The 24,062-nt window shown below is 39.8% G+C and overlaps 2 protein-coding genes across 2 annotated transcripts in view; one reads left to right on the plus strand and one right to left on the minus strand.

The window, feature by feature from the left end:
- Positions 1-1,099: 1,099 nt before the first annotated feature.
- LOC134652775 (probable ATP-dependent RNA helicase DDX56) lies at positions 1,100-14,758 on the minus strand. Its single transcript, XM_063507936.1, has 10 exons — positions 14,619-14,758; positions 14,287-14,511; positions 12,090-12,352; positions 6,857-7,117; positions 6,253-6,445; positions 4,651-4,800; positions 3,362-3,459; positions 2,614-2,755; positions 1,830-2,039; positions 1,100-1,174 (listed from the first exon to the last, which is right to left on the minus strand). The coding sequence occupies exons 1-10, from the start codon at positions 14,676-14,678 to the stop codon at positions 1,100-1,102; spliced, it is 1,677 nt and encodes a 558-aa protein (XP_063364006.1). The 5' UTR covers positions 14,679-14,758.
- Positions 14,759-17,523: 2,765 nt separating this feature from the next.
- The window catches only part of LOC134652852 (E3 ubiquitin-protein ligase Ubr3), a 103,043-nt gene continuing 96,504 nt past the window's right edge, over positions 17,524-24,062 (plus strand). Inside the window, exon 1 of the mRNA XM_063508051.1 lies at positions 17,524-18,054. Coding sequence (XP_063364121.1) covers positions 17,838-18,054 — 217 coding nt within the window. The 5' untranslated portion in view covers positions 17,524-17,837. The remainder of the gene's footprint in view (positions 18,055-24,062) is intronic.

Genomic DNA, 24,062 nt, shown 5'->3' on the forward strand with positions numbered 1-24,062 from the left:
AATACAACTGCTTTATTTTTTTTAAAGATACAAGTTCCGATCATCTTGATTGAAAGAGGTATGTTTTCATTTACAATAATAACTCTTTTTTTTTTAAATAATAACTCAATTTTTTTTAAATAATAACTCTTTTTTTTAATAATAACTCTTTTTTTTTTGCTGCAGCTGTCATAGAAAAAGTAATGTATGCAACAGCTCATAATTGGTTCTTAAAATTCTCGGGTCTTTTTTTACAAAACTCGACTACGTCTCGTTTTGTAACTTCGACCCTTGAATTTTAAGAACCCTTATTATATCACTGTTGCATAAACTACTATATAATATGTATAATATTCGTAAAATAAGGAATGAAACCACATAATTCAACTGAACGTGTTTTAATCATCATCAAAGTTAACATCTTAAAGGAACACAATAAGAGAGTGCCGTATCGCGGTACACTTGTGTTATGTCATATATAGTGCGTCAAGCAAATCCTGTCAGTAGCAATGTATTGCAAATTAAAGTAGGGTAACACCATGTAAAGTGTCATTCAATAGAATTTGCTAACTATGTAAACAAAAGTTACTAGTAAATTGACATTCAGTGTCAATTTTAGTATGGCGGTTTGTTTACATAGTCAGCAAGTTCTATTGAATGACACTTTAACACTCAAAGAGCAGAATTGCGCTAAGAAAAGCAGCAATGTACATCGAACCAAAACATGTTTATTTTTCCGCCCTTCATACGTCAGTTCGAGTGAATTATCATAACCTCAAATTTTAGTAATGTTTACCGTCAACGAGCATGAATGTACATTGTAGGCACCTTAGCTTTGCTTGAGGTCATGCATAATCTTGGTATTTAATGGTGACAGCAGAAATTTCTCTTGAAATAGAAACGATGCAGAATGTAAACAATAAGATGATGGCTGTCATTCACGATCCGCATTCCACAGATAACACACAGATGACACGCGATTTTGGAATTATTCGAACACAGTGTTGCTAACCCGCGATTTTTCAAATTTGCCGCCTTTTACCACTGACAAGATTTGGTTGATCCAGTATAAGTAGCGTTAAATATTACAATAGTGTCGGAGGAGAGCAGAGGTGTCGTGTTAGGTGTCGGCGGGGGCGGGGGTCCTCTTGCCACCGCTGACGGCGAAACTGCGGAGGGGGTTGCTCCGGCGCGCCTGGCGACAACGGAAGAGGTCAAAATGTGAACGAATTAAACCGAGAAGGACGGGAACACCGTTTGACAATTTTGTCTAGAGGCGTTTTCTAAATTCAGATCTATAGTGAGAATAGTTATTTGTACAACAAGAGATCAAAGTTTAATATTTCTTCGAGTGCTTATTTTGAGTCGAGTCTTATTGCAAGCGAAAGATTTTATACTAGATTCACGAGCGTAACGAGTGAATCTAATTTAGAATCTTGAGCGTAGGAAGGGACTCAAAAGCGCACGAGATGTAAATAACTTTGATCTCGTGTAGTTCACAAAACTTTTCGCTTCAGCAGTGAGAACATATTAGAGAACCCGAAAAATGTATTCCTTCTTCATCACTTACCTATTCACTCATGTTTTCTTAAGATATACCAACAATTAAGTTTTCACCTCGGCAGCTCGAACAAGGGTACTTTGCTACTTAAAAGCATTGCATTTTGAGCACTCACTCAGTGAGCAAAATGCGATTTTGCTAACTGTTTCTAAGTAGCAAAGTACCCTTGTTCGAGCTGCCGAGGTGAAAAATATGTTACGACACTGGTGTACATTTATGTTTGAAAGAAACGGGAGGTAAAGCTTTGGTGAAGGAGCCGCACCGAGGTACGATCGGACAGATAACCTACCTGGTGCTTCAGGCCCCTGGCGCTGCCGAAGTTGCCCCTCCTCCTCTTGGCGGGCGGCGCGGGGGGGGGCTGCTCGGGCTCGGGGCGGCGCAGCGCGGCGGGCAGCAGGTAGTCGGGCACGTGCGCCAGCTGCGGCTGCGGCCGCACCGTGTGCAGCGCGCGGTCGCGCCGCAGCGCCGCCAGCTCCGCCGGGTTGTCCGAGAAGTAGCCCTGCGGGCGCGGTACGGGGGACGTTAGTATACGACACCGTAGAGGTTCCGGACGGAGGGAGCGCGATGGGGAGTCAGAGAGAAGATTAGTCATTCATCAAATTGATTATGACGCTCCGAGTGTCATCCTGTGAATTGGGGCGAAAATTTTATATATACTTGGTCAACCGGATCTTGACAGTAGAAAGAGGCGGCAAATTTGAAAAATGTAGGCGCGAAGGGATATCGTCCCGTAGAAAATTTGAATTTCTCGCCTTTTTTTACTGACAAGATTTGGTTGACCAGCTATAGCTGTATTTTTATGAGTTGAAAGTGCGTCGCCGGCCGGCCTTTAAGATGGAATTACGCTCTTTTCTTAAAGGTTTGAAGGTGTAGATTTAAACCGATACAACGTAAGGCGAAAGCCCCGTCTCCATGTCGCGCGGCAAACCGTCGAACATTGGCTCGCGCGGCTGCCGCGCGCAATGTATACCGGGCGCATCGAGTTAGCTCGCGCGGCAGCCGCGCGAGCCAATGTTCGATGGTTTGCCGCGCGATATGGAGACGGGGCTTAAGGCCAGGGCTCGGCGCCTCACCTGCAGCTTCTTGCAGTTGATGAGCTCCCGCTTGATCTCCTGGAGGCGCGCCTCGCGCACGGCGACGCGGGTGACGGCTCGCCACGCGTCGCGGGACCGGTACCGGAAACCCTCCACCTCCTCCAACGCGAACTCGTATTTCCTTCAAACACGAGCAACTGGTTAACTTTCGTTTCAGCCACAGAACAAGTAGAATGGCGATGCGAGCGGGGTACGTGTCGCCGCCGGTTATGAGCAAACGCTCGCATGCTAGTACTCGCCCGCGCTGACCGAAAAACGTAAACGTGCCTTTTGCGCCACAATAACGTTCAGATTAAGAAGCCAGACATCAAATCTGTCTAAAGGAGGCGTAGCCATTCACCGGGCACACAAGTTTTTACTACCGTGGCGCGAGAAATGTGGAAATGTGGAGAGGAACGAGCGGCGACACCGGTTCCGACACTAACTGCGCGCGATAGCCGTTCTAACCTCTTTAATATTTTCTGTGGTTTCAGCAAACACTCGATCTTATACAGCTTTTTAGTTAATGCGAAATAATGAAAAATACAGCAGCTTTTTGTAGTAGTAGAAATTGAGATAGGATAGATGATATTATAGGGCCTCGTATAGTGTAAATAACTGGTAGTCAAGTAGTCAAAGATCAAAAATCCAAAAACCAGATAAATGCATAACGTCGCATGACTATCTGGTTCAGCATTCACGTTGATGTTGGTGTGCCTTATGAAACGATATGGGAGGGTGGACTTACTGCAGCACTTTGTTCCCTTTGCCGCCAGCGGAGAGGTGTGCCTCCACGGCCGCCATGAGCGGTTTCTCGCGGATGGACACGAACGACAGCACCGAGCCCTATTACACATACAATCAATTAGTGTTTTATGTTTCAATACGAGAGGAGGAACTATTATTAACAAGATAATAACTTTAAAGATTTAAAAGTATTCAACTGAGGCGTTGGTGGATTAGCAGCAAGGCGTGAGCTTCAGGGTTCAAAAGGATCGTATGAATCAATGAGTTTCTTGTAAAAGAAATATCATCTAGTATTTACTACCCGCTGTTGAATGAAGTAAATCCAATCCTAATAATTTATGATTTCCAGACACAAATATAAAGAGGTGATCTAGAGAAGTCAATAAATCTAATGGCAGTATATTTCGACCAGCCCGGTTGTTGTTCACATACATTCTAGCCGGGAATGTGCTACATTGGGGGGAGGGAGAGACATGAACACACATGACATGAGACATGGGGGGCTGCGGAATGAGCTCCCTTCCGAGGTTTTCCCGAGGGTCTACGGTATGGGGTTCTTCAAAAAAGGAGTGTACAGGTTTTTAAAAAAAGGTCGGCAACGCGCATGTAACACCTCTGGAGTTAGCTAGGCTACGGTGACTGCTTACCATCAGGCGGCGTATGCTTGTTTGCCACCTATGTGGTATAAAAAAAAGCGGCCAAGTGCGAGTCGGGCTCGCCCATGAAGGGTTCCGTATTTAGGCGATTTATGACGTATTAAAAAAAAACTACTTACTAGATCTCGTTCAAACCAATTTTCGGTGGAAGTTTACATGGTAATGTACATCATATATTTTTTTTAGTTTTATCATTCTCTTATTTTAGAAGTTACGGGGGGGCGGGGGACACACATTTTACCATTTTGGAAGTGTCTCTCGCGCAAACTATTCAGTTTAGAAAAAAATGATATTAGAAACCTCAATATCATTTTTGAAGACCTATCCATAGATACCCCACACGTATGGGTTTGATGAAAAAAATTTTTTTGAGTTTCAGTTCGAAGTATGGGGAACCCCGAAAATTTATTGTTTTTTTTCTATTTTTGTGTGAAAATCTTAATGCGGTTCACAGAATACATCTACTTACCAAGTTTCAACAGTATAGTTCTTATAGTTTCGGAGAAAAGTGGCTGTGACATACGGACGGACAGACAGACAGACAGACATGACGAATCTATAAGGGTTCCGTTTTTTGCCATTTGGCTACGGAACCCTAAAAATGATGTAACATGTAGTAATGAGTGTTATAGACCGATTCGTGTCCGCGCGCCGTCCGGCCGGCGCGGTGCACGTACGCGTGCACGTCGAGCGGGAAGTCGAAGTTGATGACGTTGGCCACGTGCCGGAAGTCGATGCCGCGCGACACGCCGGACTCTTTGTCGCGGCGACGCTTTGACGCTTGCTGGAATAAAATAACAATTTAGAAAAATGTAGTCAAGATTCGTGAACACTATACTAATTTTACAGTTTTATCACTCTCCTCAACTAATACCACAGAATAAGTAATAGTATAGCCTGACCAGTAATAATAAATAAATAAATAAATATTGGGGGACATCTTACACAGATCAACCTAGCCCCAAACTAAGCAAAGCTTGTACTATGGGTACTAGGCGACGATATACATACTTATATAGATAAATACATACTTATATACATAGAAAACATCCATGACTCCGGAACAAATATTAGTGTTTATCACACAAATAAATGCCCTTACCGGGATTCGAACCCAGGACCATCTGCTTAGCAGGCAGGGTCACTACCCACTAGGCCAGACCGGTCGTCATAATATATGATAATTGTCAAGAGGGCGCTGTTATTCTCATGTATAGGGTGACAATTCAGTGTATTATGAAAAAAATAGTTCCAGTGAAATTCCGCAACATGGCGCACCCTCAATAGATCCTGGTTCACCTATACTAACGTACATAAAGGACACTTTGACAGCAATTCGGAGTCAAATCATGATATCCCTTTCTAACTTATGGCACTATCCCTTTCGGCTATTTAGGGTTGTCAAAATTCAAGTGATTACCTTATCTGTGGTCGTGCACGCAAAGGGACGTCAAGTTGTGTCAACCCTAATAATTGCTCGGAGCAATGCTGAGCCGAGTTTGCCGAAGTCAGGAGTGTCTCCCCACTGCTATCACCCTCAACCGGGTCTTATACCAACTATGCATGCGGAGCGACCGTACAGGGCATGCCGTTATCGTAAACTGACCTCTGTACTTTCTTGTGAAACACTTCTAACTTGTGACTTTGCGAAAGTACACTCTAAGAAATGAAGACCAACTAAGAGCAGTTTTCTCTTAGTTGACGTTAAGTTAATTACACCAATAACGATCTTATATAAATCAAAGAAAGCTTAAAACAATAAGTGTATCTGTGATTGAACTAATAAAGTAGGTATGTTATTAATCCTAACAATTGTATACTTTGCATCTATCATTAACTTATTGGCATAATTATGTAACGTAGGTTGATGCAATCCTTAACAGCCCTTAGTTGATCTTGCTAGGATCGATTAGTTAGCATAATTATTTTTCATGTAAATATTGAACAAGATCTTAATTGGTTCAGTTACATAGATATAAAGTCTATTTTTTTATTCGGTAGACTGAAATGACAGTTAATAGTATGAAATGACATTTCATGTTCATACTATTAACTGTCATTTCAGTCTACCGAATAAAAAAATAGACTTTAGTAATAACAATCATAATTACCTTATTTGATGTGTCTAAGTTCTTGTTAGGCTCGTATGGAATCAAGATGCTTGATTACGACTATCAAGATATTGATAGGGCCAACCAATTTTTTTTAGAGTGTAACAATCAGAGTACAATTGTACCTTCTTGGGTTTCCTCTCCTCAAGTGGCAGTATGCCTCCGTCAGGCTTCTCCAGGGCCTTCTCGTCCGAGGCCACGATGATCTGGTACCGGCCGCGGTTGAACTGCTCCACGGAGAGGCACCGCACGGCGGCCGGCAGCTCAGAGTTCAGCACGCACGACCCGATCTTGAACTGCTCTAGGTACAGCTTGAGCCTACGGAGATTATGTATTGTTAGGCAACATATTTTTGTGATAGATAAATCCTACTAGTACCATCGCCTAAACCGTTAACTGTCCATTGACTGTCCATCGGTAAACCTTATTACAAAAGGCATAAGGTCCACCGATGGACGAGTGTTGCCGTTTGTACTACAAAATATGTTAAAACCTATATTTGTTCCTAATTCACGCAAAATAATCTAGGTTACAAACTACCTAAATGATAAAAAATATCAGTTAAATCAGTTTAGCAATTATGGTATAGGACTGATTCCCCTATTATATCCCCTAGGGGCACAGGACGCGAGAACTTTACGAGACGTAAGAAAGGGCCTAACAGAAGACATCTACACATTTAGCTAGTATGTGGTTCATTATTGAGATAAAAACGCAAAATACACTTACTTATAACACCTATCCACAGTCCTCACAAAGATGATACTCTTCCCCCTAATCAAGTTAAGCTTGAGCAGCGCGTACAATATGGCCGCCTTGTCGTCCTCCTCGGCGTGCACGTGGTAGTGCTGCAGCTTAGCCCCCGCGGCCAGCTCGGGCTCCTCCAGCTTGAGGGTGACGGGGTTGCGGAGCACGATCTTCTTGAGGCTCAGCACGTCGTCAGACAGCGTGGCCGAGGCCAGCACCGCTTGGTAGATCTTCGGCAGGTGGCTGTGGATGGACGGGCTGGTTCAAGAGAATGCAAATATTCGCGAAACAATAACGCTTGCACTTTGCAGTGCAAGAAACTGTTGCTCGCCGTTAAAAGTCAATTTCAATAGCTGAATTAAAATTAGTATTACATTTGGTGTCCAAATTTGATGTTTTTGAGACAAAATAACGAACGACAAAATAAAGTTACCTTGTAATTGAAATAAAACAGGTAATATGTGTTATATATGTAATATGTAATATCAAATTCTGTAAACAAGTCAAATGAAATATAAACACAATGAAAAGACAGACAGACAGACACTAGTAGACAATACAAATTCAAGTAATACACAATAGTTACCATAAAAATGTACAGCAAACACAAAAAAATTTAGGTAAATAAAATATATAAAACAAACAAAGGATACACCTTAAATATAATCAAAAAAATTTGATACACCTACACCTAAAAATAAACCACTCCAAAATAATTGACAAACACACATAATAGGTTAAAAAATATAATCAAGTAAAAAATATGATAAGAACAGCAAGCAACGCAACACAGTTTCCTCCTGCGAACTTTTGCTTGACCGCTCCCCGCACAACTGCTCAAGGTCTGGATCGGCCCTTATTTTTCTTCTTTCGAGCCTCCGCACCGGGGGAGAAACCATACTCCTGCGTGGATAAACACAACCGCAGGAGCATGGTGCCTCCCAGCGCAGGACTCAAATCGGCGTTACCAGCTTCGAAACTACAATATTCTTACAGTGACGCCCGACATTTTGTTGTCTTCAATCGTTCCGGAATTTGTTACACGTTCATTTTAACACCTAAAAAGATTGTAAATAACATATTGGTTACATTTCGCAGGAAGAAACCAGTCCTTCGTATACTACATTGACTAGAGGCGACATCTGAACAGCATATTAAATCAGAACAATTATTAAAAGATAAATCAATGGAAAAAACATTTCGATAACATATGTACAGTTATGTAAATATTGCCCCACCAAAAGGCGAAGGCCTGGCTTCTTCCGTTGTCAAAGGACTCGCTCTGTGGCGAGAAACCTTTCAAATGTGAGAGAAGGACATCGCAGTTGAAAGGTATCCCCCAGTGCGAGTCCACGCCCCGCCCCCGACGCCCCGGCACCTGTTATTACGATGCACTTGGCAGCGGTGTTCGGGACATCGCAGTGGTGAGAAGCCTTTTAAGTGGGATATTGATAGATTCCCAGTTAAAAGGTTCCCCCAGTGAAATATCCACTCTTCATCTCTACCGGCACTCTAGGATGACGCAAACAAACATGGAAAAATATAAGTTCATTTGAACTGTATCCCAACAGGTTTATTCTTTCATTTAGGCATATTGAACACTTAATAGCAGCGGCGTTCGGGATATCGCAGTGGTGAAAAGCCTTTTAAGTGGGATAAGATTTACTCTCAATTAAAAGGTTCTCCCAGTGAAATATCCATCTCTACTTGCAGTCCTGAACTCTAGGATGACGCTAACGAAAATTTGGAAATAGAAGTTAATTTGAAATGTATCCCAGCAGCTTCATTCGTCAATTTAGGCAATTGGCAGCGGCGTTCGGGATATCGCAGTGCTGAAAAGCCTTTTAAGTGGGATATAGACAATTTCTCAATTAAAAGGTTCCCCCAGTGAAATATCCATTCTTCATCTCTACGTGCGCTGCTAGGATGACGCAAACAAACATTATTAAAGGTGCGGTGTTCGGGATATCGCAGTGGTGAGAAGCCTTTTAAGTGGGATGTTGGGATATATGTATATTCTCAATTAAAAGGTTCCCCCAGTGAAATATCCATTCTTGCATCTCTAGGTACCTGCGATGCTCATTCATGTCTCATTAAAAAGGATTCCCGCATTGAAAAATGCCTTTTCCGATGAAGAACACCGACGTAGCATTTTGGATATCGCATTGGTGAGAAGCCTTATAAATGGGAAAAGAGAAATCTCAGCTATAAGGATTCCCGCAACGAAAAATCCATGTTTCTCCGTTGAAGGCGACTGCAACCAACGTGGCAGAGGAAATCGCATTGGCGAGAAGCCTTTTAAATGGGAAAAATAGAATTCTCAGTTAAAAGATTTCCCGCAATGAAAAATCCATGGTTTTCCGGTGAAGGCGACATCAACCAACGTGGCAGAACAGGAAATCGCATTGGCGAGAAGCCTTTTAAATGGGAAAAATAGAATTCTCAGTTAAAAGATTTCCCGCAATGAAAATCCACATTTTCAAAATGGGCCCGCTGCTTCTTCCGATCTGATCACACAGAAATTGCTCTTAAAGTGCTACGAAGAAAGAATCCGTTGCTTCAAAGACGCCAGTAAACATTGTAGACCTGTTAGCTGCCAATAAAAAAAAATTGCTAGGGTTGTCATATCGAGATCACAGATCACACAGATCGAGGGGGGAGGCCTTTGCCCAGCAGTGGGACACTGTATATGCTTATAATAATAATAAAAAAGGGTTGTCATATGTCACGATTTCCCTTGACATGTCAGGTTTTTTGGTCCTGTCAGGATCGCGGGGGGACTTGGCGAATGTCAGGGTTTAAAGTTTGGGGTTGGGCAGAGGTGGGAGGGTGATGCTGTAAGCTGTAAAACTGGGTAATTTTTGGAGAAATTATCGTTCAAGGAAAAGTCGGGATTTTTAGGGTGCATGATGTCAGGACTTTTGTCAGAGTAATCCATTTTTTCATTTGACATTGACAACCCTATTTATAGCTGAAATGTAAAAGAAACATATTTCGATTGAAGAATTAAAACAAACTCGTCACAGCGTAGCATTAGGTTTTCTCTGTTTCTAACGAATTTTCATCTCGAAATTGTCTTGTAGCCAAAATCCATACGTAGACTGGGTACCGCCGTCTTAGAGTTATGGGATTGCACTGTAGCGAGAAGCCTTTTAGTTGGGAACACTGCACTCTCATTTAAAAGGCGTCCCGCGCCGAGAAATCCACTTTCCGAACTTTTCATGTAGTAGATGTTAGTGATGGGTAGGACATCAATTTAAAATGAGTTTGTATGAGTACCTCATTTTCTAAAATGAGGTGTTACAATGTCTTACTTCAAATGAGGTGAGGTACTAGCATATTTTCAGCGTCGACTATTCCATTAATTCCAACGGCGACAAAAATATTTAATGTATATACATATTTATGTATTCATCACTTCCTTTATAAATAAATAAATAGTAACATTTAATTGGAGTGCAATTCTGGAGGTTAAGAATAGAACTTTTAGGAGAAAGATAATTTTAGAATCAAGTAAAATGAATAGAGGAGTGAAGTAAGACATTTTTTCGGTACGAAGTACTGCGACAAATTAACAAAATGAGTGGTACAAATGAGGTGCCTCACGAGTGAGCGACTCAACACTAGTAGATGTCATACTACGGAAATTTAACTGAGCTTATTGCATAAAAGCTCATGCTTTCTGGTCATTTTTCCTGGTGGATGCTTACAGGTATCGCACTGGGGGAAAAACCATATTCATGGGAAAATTACAATCGCATGTATATGGTGTCTCCCAGCGAAATACCACATGGCAGTTCTGACCCCTCAAGTATAAGTATTCCATTTAAAAAGATTGTGATTTATAAAACTTGTGACAACACAAAATCTGACAATGTGTTTTTTTTTGTCTGTGGTGCCATTGACACTGATTTAAGGAAAACAAGTTATTAATAATAATAAGACAAGAAGGCAAGGCATCCTGGAACATATGTTCTTAAATAACTGATACCTTTGCAGAGCAGCTAGGAGGAGACCCCGCATGTCAGGAGATACCTTATAGTTGCGAGCTGCGACCGCAAGTATAACGTGGCCCCACATGAAGGGCTTGTGCCCCATGTGGTGCCTACCCTACATGCAAATAGAACACTAAACCTCTACAGTCTAATGATGCTCCCTAACACAGGTCCTTCAAGCCTCTTTTGGTTGAGTTTAATTTAAAAAACAATTGAAGAAATTACTCAAATATTAGGTACATTTCTAAACATATTAATGTGCTAAGTGCTAACCTTCCAAAAAATTTCTACAAACATTTTACGTGACAATTATTCCATATAAAAAGCGGCCAAGTGCGAGTCGGACTCGCCCATGAAGGGTTCCGTATTTAGGCGATTTATGACGCATAAAAAAAAAACTACTTACTAGATCTCGTTCAAACCAATTTTCGGTGGAAGTTTACATGGTAATGTACATCATATATTTTTTTTAGTTTTATCATTCTCTTATTTTAGAAGTTACAGGGGGGGGGACACACATTTTACCACTTTGGAAGTGTCTCTCGCGCAAACTATTTAGTTTAGAAAAAAATGATATTAGAAACCTCAATATCATTTTTCAAGACCTATCCATAGATACCCCACACGTATGGGTTTGATGAAAAAAAAATTTTTGAGTTTCAGTTCGAAGTATGGGGAACCCCAAAAATTTATTGTTTTATTTCTATTTTTGTGTGAAAATCTTAATGCGGTTCACAGAATACATCTACTTACCAAGTTTCAACAGTATAGTTCTTATAGTTTCGGAGAAAAGTGGCTGTGACATACGGACGGACAGACAGACGGACAGACGGACAGACGGACAGACAGACAGACAGACATGACGAATCTATAAGGGTTCCGTTTTTTGCCATTTGGCTACGGAACCCTAAAAATGAACTGTCATAGGGACCATCATTTGATGTGAGAGGTAAGTTGTTAGTACTAGACCCACCCTTTTCATATGTACATATATTCCTGCTGTATTAGAAAACATAACCATTATAAATACATATCATAGAAATAGTTAAACTAAACTTATGAAACAAACAAAAAACTAGAGAAGAAACCTGTAAAATTGAAACGAAATAACACAAGAACACAATGATGACACTCAAAAATGTGAATTAATGAAATTTTAGAAACACATGAGGTCGAATAAGATATCTTTTACGTGTAAAAAAGATGTGTACCATATTTACCCCAACAACTCCTTGATCTCATCTTCATAGCCAAAGGAGAACACCAAGTCTGCCTCGTCCACCACCAGCATCGCCAGGTCCTCCTTCAGCCGCATGTTGCCGGTCTTCAGGTGCGCCAAGGCTCTTGACGGGGTTGCCACAACCATGTCGGGCTTGTCGGACAGCAGCGCCTTCTGTGTCTGCATGTCTCCATTGGCTGAGATGTCTATACAGCGCACTTCTCGCGCACATTTGAGGGTCAAGTCTGCTATCACTGATGCAATCTGAAATTAAAAGAAATATTTTTATTCATCCCTCAAAATAAAAACCCTCCTTCAAAATTTCTGATTTTTACAGCAGAATGTTGTTTTGCTGAGCAATTACTTTTTAGGTTAGGTTAGATTCGTTTATAGGTTAGGTAAGTATTTTTTTGCTGATTGTTTAACAGTAGCCAGATAAAAATTATTGTTGCAGTTACAAACTTGTAAAGATTTCCATTTTTTTGTAAAACTGGTGAATTCTATAACTAAAATATCAAAATAGGTCTATGGATATTTTAGCCCCCTTGGTTATTTATATTGTTAACATTATGTACAATAGCAAATTTCATCAAAATCGTTAGAGCAGTTTCCGAGATCCCCGAAAAATATAAATAAATATATATATACAAGAATGGCTCGTTTAAAGGTATATTATGAACGCAAATAAGAGATAGAAAACTCATTTAATAAAATAAATATCAAAGTTCAGACTCACCCGTGTTTCTAAAATCCCCACTGTTCATGATGTTAAGTAAGCTGAAACTAAAAATCAGCTTAATTAAATACATTAATAATCACAATGGAGTTAAAAGATTGTCAAAAGCAGAGATCACTAACACTGATGTTTTACAAATCAGAAGTGCATGTAAATGTATAGTTCATTTTTTAGCATTACAAAAAGACTACGCGATCTTGACGTGTCTTTTAATTGAAAAACGCTTTTAGACATCAGTAATTATTACTTATGAAAGCAAAAGAATGTAAATAATCGTATACCTATGATTCATAATTGTTACATATTTGCCTTGACTTATTTTTCAAGTGTTTTTCTATAAAAAGACATGTCAAGATTGTTTACCTTTTTTCTAATGCTAAAAAAACGAACTATAATGTCCAGTACACCCACTGCACCACCCAGCTCTCCCACACACATAATTGAACAGGTCAAAAATATAAACCTTTCCCACAAGCCAGAAAATAATTATATTTTATAGCATTTTTGAAGCAAAGAATGTTTTTTTTTTTTTAATTATTTATGTATGAATTAAATAGCCATGAAGTTTTGTAAATTAATTAATTGGGAATGTTTCAAGCCAATAACCAAATAATGAAATTAACAAATGCTCAAATACAGATGCCCAGACATTTTCTATATTTTATTTGCGTCCATTGAAGTTAATTTAAGTATTGCTAATTATAAAAATTAATATAAATATGTATAGATCAAATTAGTAGCACACATATCCTGTTATAGGTATTTGTAAACTTTACACCACATTGAAGGATCTTACCTGGCTTCCTACCTGTTAGTCACAATACAATACACTTCAACCCATCTATTGTATCCCGAACAAAACTTTTACCTACTTTCTTGAAGATAATAACTTTACAAGTGACCAATTTTATGGTTTATTAAGTATCACACTTTACAAGTCACAATCCATACTAATATAAATGCAAAAGTACCCCTGTCTGTTATCCCTTCACGCTTAAACCTAATTAAGATGAAATTTGCTATGGAGATAGTTTGAAGCCGGAGAAAGGCCATAGAATAGTTTTTATTAGGGTTCCCAAAGGGTAAAAACAGTACCCTATTACTAAGACTCCACTGTCCGTCTGTCTGTCGGTCACCAAGCTGTATCTCATGTACCGTGATAGCTAGACAGTTAAAATTTTCACAGATGATGTATTTCTGTTGCTGCTATAACAAATTTGTACTAAAAACAGAATATACTTATCATATGTTGTATGAGAACCCCACTTAAATATTTTAAGTGGGGTTCCCATACAACGTGCTTTTTTGCCAGTTTCTGCGTAATGGTACGGAACCCTTCGTGCGCGAGTCCAATTCGCACTTGGCCGATATTTATCATCATCATCATCCCACGTAGGCGAAGTATATTGCACAATTGCGCACGAAACGTGTATAGCTACAGTTTTTTAAATTATAAACTCACCTGCCCGCAAAGCTCCTTGCTTGGTGACAAAATTAAAGCCCGGATGCACTGATGTTTACTGGTATTATTAAGATGCAAGATCTTCTGTATAACAGGAATGGTAAAGGCGGCCGTCTTGCCAGAGCCCGTCCGAGCACGCATTAGGACGTCTTTCCCCTCCAACAACAGGGGTATCGCAGTTTCTTGAATCAAGGTCGGTTCGGACCACGCTAACTGCGCTATAGCCTAAAAAATAATTTTGCATATTTTCAATAATCTATACCGCTCAAATTACTAAGATATTCAACTTATTGTTTCTTTGTAACGTTAAACAAATCATATGATGGTTTTACCTTGATTATCCTGTCGTCCAGCTCCATTTCATGAAACATAACCTTCTTTTCTTCACCCATGTTAATTTTTGAGAAAACGCGTTAAAATGCACTAAATAATAGCAAAATTTGTAAAAATATGGCGAAGTACAATTAAGTAATGCTAAATTTTAATCTACCGACACCCATTAAAATGAGAGAAGAGACTAGAGAGCCACGCGCATTGATTGAATAAAAGCACATGCGCAATGCGCATGGACAAAGAGTAAAGTAAGTGTACGCATGGAATTGGAATGATGGCACATGGCAAGATGATGGCAAGGCAATGGCAATGGCCAATGGCAACGCGTTCGCGTGGATCGCGCCGATCGCTCCCTCCCCCTTTAGCAGACTAAAGAAAAACGGGACGACAATACAGTGTTGCCACTTTTTAATTTCTACTCTTTTTTTGTCAGACTGTAGACTGTACATTAAGAGGACAATGAAAAAAACCTTTGAAATAATTTCAAAATTTTCCGTCAAACCAAACGTCAATCGTTTTTTTTATTCGTCATACGTCAACCTGTCATTTACGGATGTTTTACGGCAGCGGTCGGCAACCTTTTAGCAGCCAAGGGCCACATAGTAGTTAACGAAGTTGACGCGGGCCGCACTTTGTTAATATTTATGACTTTATCACTTTTATCAGACATTGTCGTTTGTCAATATTACATATAAAATAGCCAGGGAGGCTCGCGGGCCGCAAGCGACAGGTTCACGGGCCGCGGGTTGCCGACCGCTGTTTTACGGCATAGATGGTAGGATTGTACGGTGTTTGCCATAGAAGTGTTTGCACTACAAATTAAAAAAAACTACTTACATTTCAAAATTAATTTGTTTCCTAATAAAAATTAATGAAAACAATCTCTAATTCAGTTAAGCATTTCATTTTACTTCAATAGGATTAATTATAAAACAATGCATTATTTATGATTTTGGTTATATTGTGTCAATTAATGGTCCCATTCATTATCCATCTTACCCTATGATAGGTATTGATGTGTACTTATAGTAGAGCATTTCTCTAATAATTTGTACATTTCGATCACATCTTAGATTTCTATAAAAATTGGTATGGTGGTAAAGCTGAACAATTTCCACCTATTTCCCAAAATGTCCAAGAAAGTTTGTATGAAACATTCCTTTTTAGGGTTCCGTACCCAAAGGGTAAAAACGGGACCCTATTACTAAGACTCCGCTCCGTCCGTCCGTCCGTCCGTCTGTCACCAGGCTCTATCTCACGAACCGTGATAGCTAGACAGTTGAAATTTTCACAGATGATGTATTTCTGTTGCCGCTATAACAACAAATACTAAAAACAGAATAAAATAAAGATTTAAGTGGGGCTCCCATACAACAAACGTGATTTTTGACCGAAGTTAAGCAATGTCGGGCGGGGTCAGTACTTGGATGGCTGACCGTTTTTTTTGTTTGTTTCTTTTGCTTGTTTTGCTCTATTTTTTGTTGATGGTGCGAAATCCTCCGTGCGCGAGTCCGACTCGCACTTGGCCGGTTTTTTGTTACCAGATTTCCTTACACATTTCCTTACACACGACACAGTAGGGTATGTGGTTGTATGGAGTTGTTTTTATACCATCGTCAACGATATATATCGTCCACGATTTACCGAGTTCCCTCAGTCCACAACAGTATAAAAGTGACTGCATAGAAATCAAACAATATCATACACAATAACATACTCATACAATCTCATACATTGTGGTCCCCGTGATAATAAATTGTGCCGTAAAATAGAGTCGAACCAAAAAAAGTCTGCAGCGGATTTGATAGCCCACGCAGTGCAAGTGTTGTTTATTATTATTAATTCTTTATTTCAGATAATAATGTATCCATAGAATTGTTAGTTTGGCTTATGACTACGTTAATTACTTAACTACTACTACATTAAATAACTATTATATTGACCCAAAATTTGAACAAGGTGCAATCCACCCTCTCTGCTATGACCTTAAGTATACTATTGTGACTGCCCCGCACCCGATACAACAGAGACGCTATTCGTTTACGCCGGATGGCATAGAAGTCATCAGTTCGTTCCGCGGCGAACATCCCTGAAGCGCTGCAGTAGCGGAGCAGTCCCAACAGCATCCTGAAGGCGTCGTTATATTGGATTCGGAGGGCGTTGTATGCCTTTTGAGTATAGTTGACCCATAGACTGCTCGTGTAAAATACTTGACAGTACGCCTTGAAAAGGGTAATTTTGACTTGTTTCGAACAGCGAGCAAATCTACGGGCCAACATGTTACTCCGCACCGCCAACGCCCTCCTTTCCCTTTCAATGTCGAGGTCATCTTTCAAATTTTCACACAGGATGTGTCCCAAGTATTTAAATTGTGTAACTCTTTCCAGTGATTTACCATTCAGTTGTATTTTATGGTACACATTGGGATTCATCGTGACCTGACCTGAAAACCATATATTCACTTTTACCGGCATTGTAAATAAGTCCATGTTTTTTCGCATACGACTCACACGTTTTCAGCATTTGCCTGAGAGCACATACCGAGGGGCTCAGCAACACCATGTCGTCCGCGTAGCTAATATTATTGACGCTAACTCCATCTACATGACAACCTACATGCATGTTGCTGAGCTCCTCGATCAGACCGTTAACATACAAGTTGAAGAGCTTAGGGGAGGTCAACCCCTAAGGAGGTTTATAAGTCATAATTTCATAGAAGTTTGACGTTTAAAATAACACTTGCACTGCGTGAGCTATCAAATCCGCTGCAGACTTTTCTTGGTCTGACTCTAGTAAATTGTTCGTCACTATCGGTGTACCACACATTGATAGATAATGAATGGGACACCTTAGTTCAGTGTAATTTTTTTACTACAGTCACATTGCTGTCACACAATGACAATTATTGCCATCCTTCAACTCAACAATTAAAAAAAAACACGAAGGATCGAGTTGTTTCTGTAATGCTTATTTCTCTGCGAAATAAAAGTTATTTTTATCGGGATCTGATATATTTAATTAATCATTGGATTTTCGGTTCGCGAGTTTCGACGGATAGTGTTTTCCCGACGTGCCCACACGATGTTTGACCGCGGGAGCGTTACGGGCCACAGTTCATTGCCTTATGTAAAACTTGAAATGGTGTTTCTTCCGTGAGTGACCGAAATAATACGGTGGTTTATGTGTACATTGTGTGTGAGTGAATTTAAAGTATTACAATGTCGATTTCGACGGCACAAGTGTTGATGAAGAAGGGCAAGAGAGGTGCAGCCGCGTACATCAGCGCGGATTGCGCGAGCGGGTCCCCTCAGCACCTCGGGCCGCTGCTGGATGTGCTGCTGAACCCCAGCAAGGCCATCGACGAGTGGGAAACGATCGACTGGTGCCGCTGGCTGCTGGCCGGCGGCCGCACGCCCGACGAGTTCGCGGCTGTCGGTGAGTTCACCTACCTAACTGTACACTCCACAACTATTCCATTCTTTCTAGGTTATAACTGCTTTATTGCGTAGATTTGTGCAATACCTGCTATATTTGTGACCCGCGAGGCTGATGCGTGATGACTGGGCCCTTTTAGCTCATTTAAGCATTGTGTTCAATTGGAATTAGTTTGACAGTTGGACAGGTTTACTGTTAAATGACATGTATTCATTGTCTCGTTTTATGGAAAATTCTTTGGTTTTTGCTGAATCCATGCGTATCCTTACTAATTTTTTGTTGCATATGCAATCATTAATTGTATAGTTAACATTTAAATCATGCTTATGTGTAAAGGTAAACAAATACAGTTTGACTTATATGAACAGGAAAAATGTACACTATACTAACTACTAATATAATTGGCATAAAATATTCAAAAGACATCCTACAAGTATTTTGTGGATCTGATTAAATCTAACCAATTTGATTGGTAATTCAGGTCATTGTAAGGCCAAAAATAGTATTGGTAACATAACATACTTAGAGATTTTTAATTTTTAACAAGCAGAAACGTCTGCGATCGATGCTATTAACCCCCGTGACCCATATGGTGGAAATATTTGCTGGCTATGGATGAGGTCTTGGTGGCTCAGATGGCAGGGCGCTGGAGTATCGATCCAGAGGCCGTGAGTTCAAGTCTCACCCAAGACAGTAATTCTTCCACTTTTAAATTTATTCTATACTGAGAGATCTTTTGCCAATCATAGTGACTAAGCTTTCTTAAACCTTGATAAATATTGTTAACCCAGTTGGCCACCACATCCCATTTATTAATGTGATTTAATCCCGCTATTTAGAACATTTCTTTGTGGATGAAAACAAGATGGGAAAAAGACCTAATAGAAACAATAGGAAAAGACTGGAAAGAAATGGCAATAGATAGACAAGAATGGAAGAAAATGTTGGACAAATATTTAAATATATTAGAAAAAGGCGATTCGGAAGAGGCCTAGGTCAAAAAGACCTTACGAACATGCATATAGAAATATACATACACATATAATTGTTAAATGAAATGTTAACAATTCGTATAAAAAAGGCTTTAATAATAATAATAAAAATTTAGAACATTTTTTTCTATCAAATTCGTTGTAATAATAATATTTTTATTAAAACATGCATTATTATCTGCCATCTTACCTTATTTTAACAACACATGTATACAATACTGATAAGAGAGATAACATCTTTCTTTAATATTGTTTGGTGGTTGTATTAATCATTGGTTAAAATGTTAGATTGGGTTATTAACAGTGATTAACTAATGGTTTTATCACTATGTCTGGAACACCTGCTAACTTAGTGTTATTCAAACTTTTTCAAACCCTAACCCTATTCTTGGCAACATCTTTTAAGATGTATAACTTTTTACCCGCTTTTTTCATAGAAAATGTTTGTATGTACAGTACCGGTAGATTTTTTTTTTATTTCCACACATACAAGTATAACATCTTTCTAGGTTCCTAGTTGCCTATGGAAACCTAAAAAGGTTTGCTGTAAAAACCTGAAGGTGATATATTTTTGACCAGTACTGTACCTTTTTACTCTATTAGATACAATACAGGATATGGTAGAAATACATGCTGCGGAGGAGTAAGTCTTGATAGCTCAATTGAGGGCTGGTATCCTGGCCACCTGGGGTTGTACTTGTAGTTATGAGCCTCATCTGCTTCAAAACAGGAATATCCAATTTAATTCTTACATAGGAATATTTATACATAGATATGGCAGAATAATAAAAATATTTGTAGAACAAGTGGATAGGTAGTCAGATATATCGGAGCAGCCAAGGTGCTCAAGAATATTGATGATTCAATGGTGCCTACCATTCAATTCAATTCAATTATGAAACTTCAGTGATGCATGTCTTGGCACTAGTTTCATGTTCAGATATTTGTGAGCGCCTGGCCTCTTCAATATATCTGATGGCAACTGATTATGTACTCACCACCATATTGTCATCATATGAAATTTATAGAACCTGAAAGTTATCTAGCCTATTTAGTGTTTGAAACTCCTTTAAATTGACTTGTTGCTCTATTTGAGTCGTTTTTAACTGGTGGTCCCTGGAAGCAAGTAAAGCAAGGAACTTGTTAGGTATATTCCTCATAAGTATTTAGATTTACTGCCAAACTGTTGGTGGTGCTTGGCAAAAACGAAATAAGACCCAATCATTACAAATTCGAATTGGTTATTATATTTCCACTGATCACCAGACAGACCTGCTTTATTTGTCACGAATCCCTACTATTATTATAAAACTGAGGGTCTGTCTTTGTGTTACCTCCTCACCCTTAAACTGCTGAACCAATTTTTTTTCTTTTTTTTAAATCTGCAATCGGCTGTTCTAGCCATAATCAGATGGTTTATGTTTTTTTAATTATTATTTAGGGTGGTGTTCCACTGAGCACCATCACCAGTTTGCGTGGGGGCTTATTGTCTCTGATCTAGCCCTAGAATGTGCCATTTTAGCCTCGGTATGTAGTTTTGTTCATTTAACAGGTTTCTGGCTAGTTCGTTGCAGTGGTTTTGAAGTCTTTCCTTGTACTTTTTGCAGTATTTGTTTACCTCTTGTTTTATAGTTGGCATTTCTGTGTATTCATGTATTTCACTATTTCTGACCAATAATGGTGCACACATGATCATTCTTAGGGTTTTGTTTTGGAATCTTTGAAGTATTTCTAGGTTTGAGTTGCTGGCTGATCCCCACAGCTGTATTCCGTAGGTCCATATCGGTTTTATTATACATTTGTATATGAGTAGTTTTGTTGTTGAGTGTTAGATTTGATTGTCTTCCAATCAGCCAGTATAAGCTCCTGCATTTGATGTCCGCTTCTTTTCTTTTCGTCTTGATGTGGTTGGCCCAGGTCAGTCTTCTGTCGAGGTCGAGTCCTAGATATTTGACGCAGTTTTGGGTAGGAAGGGGTTCGCCTCTCATAGTCACTGGTGGGCAGCTGAACCAATTTAGATGAAACTTGGTATGGAGATAGTTAGAGGCCAGAGGAAGGACATTGAGACCCAGAAGCAGTTGTTTTGTCAATTAATTTAAAACCCTTAGTAACTGTTTAAAAGTTCAGAGTAGATTGAGGAATTCGTACAGCACCCGTACGAATTGTCGAGATAACTTTTATAAATCATCATTATCATATCCCACCAAGACAAAGTCGCAGGCAAAAGCTAGTGAGGTGTAGAAACACCTTTATTTGCAGTTCATTAAACAGATCACAGATGTACCCGTGTTGTACTGTTGTGATTCAACCCAAGCTGTCATATTATGATTAGGTATTGAATATTTAACACATGAATAATTTGGTTTTGAGTTTGAGTAAACATCTTTGTATCGTTGCAAATACAAATAAAGGCTTCGGCACACAGGCGCGTTTTCCGGGCGGGCCGTGAGCGTTTTGTATCAGGGATGTTGCGGATGCAGATTTTTTGACATCCGCGGATGCGGATGCGGATGCGGATATTTAAAGGCTCACATCCGCGGATGCGGATGCGGATGCGGATGTCAAGATTAGGTACTTAGGAAACGTGAAATATTACATTTTTAGTATTTTTTTATTTAAAAAAAACGAATCGTTCAGTATTTGAGCAAGAATATAGGTGCGTTATATTTAATACACAGTAACTTGGCCGACTTTTCTGGATCTAGACGATTTCGTTATAGGACTTATAGGCAATGACGAAATTACCTAGCACTTACGCCGTCGCTAAGACGTTCATGTACTGACTTGTTCGACATCCTCATCCGCATAAGCTCCGCATCGATTTTATGCGGATGCGGATGCAGATGCGGATGTTGAAAATAATGCGGAAGTTCCGCGGTTGCGGATGCGGATGCGGATGTTCGCAACATCCCTGTTTTGTATGTAAAAGCGGCGCGCCCCGCTCACGCCGCGCTCGGATAACGCGCCTGTGTGACGAAGCCTTGAACCTTCATACCTTCTTGAAAATAGACTTGATATTTGATTGTTTAAAAATTGCGCCTAATATTTTTAACGGTGAAAATGTAAAGTAAGGATACTATTTTGTATTGGATACCTGTTCATGAGATTGTAATGGAATCAATCCCATATTGAGCAAACTACTTATTTCTAATCGGCTTTCGTGTTGTTGATTTTATAAAGTTGAATTGTCCTGTTTTTTTAAAACAAAATTGCTAACTAGGCATGTGACGTCTCACCACCGTAGGGGGTTGCCAAATGTGACAACGTGTGACAAGGAAAGATGATAACACGACATGGCATTTTGCAATGACAAATTGTGGCGATGTCATCATTATAATGTGAAAGTTCTATCAAAACATGAAGTTTATAATGACACTTCCTCACTTTATTCTGTTCAAGTTAGTGCAAAGTTTGCTTTGAGGGACTCTAGACCTAGAGACTAGCATGGACTGTCGAATACGCCAGTAACCAGTGTAAACGCGCCCTAACACCTTAAAGCCTTCGCTGCCACCCAATGGCCTTTTCCTCAAATGGGCAGCCGCGGATGCTGCGCCTGCGCCTATCCGTGTCAGTCCGCACGGCCGTGTAAGCCATGTGGGTCAAGCGCAGGGGTCAATGACACTGTGCCAAAACCAAACCGCGTTCTACAACGTCCGCATTGTTATTTGACTAGTCTTAAACCTTATTACAAATACATAGGATCTACTGATGGTCAGTTGATATTGTCGTCTTTAAAATGACTTGCGTCTTTTTGCACATGGTCATTTAGGTGTGATCATGCCAAATTATTATGCGTCACATAATCGATTTGGATGTGATTCGGTGACCTCACTTGAGGAAGACGGACGATGTTTTAGGTCTTTTAGGTATAATAAATGAAAGGAGAGAATTTGATTGCAAATTAAGTATTAAAACGACCTCACTTATAGTAACACTTCACCTGCCTTTGCTTACGAATTGTTCGTTTACAATGTGGTCGAGTTCATAGTTCATATTTACACAACCTTAATTGTTAGTATCTTAGGATGGTATTCCACCTGTAAAATTTCTTGGTCCAATGTCATTGCGTCTCACTCTCTCACTAAGCAAAATGTGAGACGCAAATACACATTGGACCTAGATATTGGACAGGTGGAATACCACCCTTAAAGGCGTGTAAATATATTTTTTGATCGTTGGCTTGTAAAGATGTCTGTGAACTGGCTATACTCAAATCGTGATTTCAAAGAACCCAATGTCTAATTCAATCTATTGTTAAGTACTTATTCTAGGAAATTAAGTATAGATAGGTAAGCTGTAAGATAATGCCAGGTATTGTCGTTAAGGGCGATTTCTAATCACGCCCTAATGGCAGTATAGCCGGAAATACATTAAAGGCCGCCTTAGCTCACTCTGCATCGACAGGATAAGGATAATATAATTTGGACTGTGAAGATGCAACCATAAACGTCAATTTCCTATGGGAATCTGGCAATGATCGGCGAGCGATTGGAACGCCCCGACAAACAAAGTTGCGACAAACGAGTTGAACGTTTATATAAGTAGTCATCAACTCACCAAGGACGCACGCACGCGAGCGCCGCGATGCAGTATGCAGGACAAGGAAGTAATATTATACTGGCATTCAGGATGAAACCTTGTTTTTTATCTCAGAAACTAATATGGTGTTCATTTGTCATTTCAGTACAAAATTAAGATACTCTTTGAGATTTAAAACCAGGAGAGGAGAGATTTACTACCCTACTAAGTTTTGCCCTCTCCTCATCATCTTCCTCGCGTTGTCCCGGCATTTTGCCACGGCTCATGGGAGCCTGGGTTCCGCTTGGCAACTAATCCCAGTAATTGGCGTGGGCACTAGTTTTTACGAAAGCGACTGCCATCTGACCTGCCAACCCAGAGGGTAAACTAGGCCCGTATTGGGATTAGTCCGGTTTCCTCACGATGTTTTCCTTCACCGAAAAGCGACTGGTAAATATCAAATGATACTTCGTACATAAGTTCCGAAAAACTCATTGG

Source organism: Cydia amplana, chromosome 12 (assembly GCF_948474715.1).
Source record: "Cydia amplana chromosome 12, ilCydAmpl1.1, whole genome shotgun sequence".
Classification (NCBI taxonomy): domain Eukaryota; kingdom Metazoa; phylum Arthropoda; class Insecta; order Lepidoptera; family Tortricidae; genus Cydia; species Cydia amplana.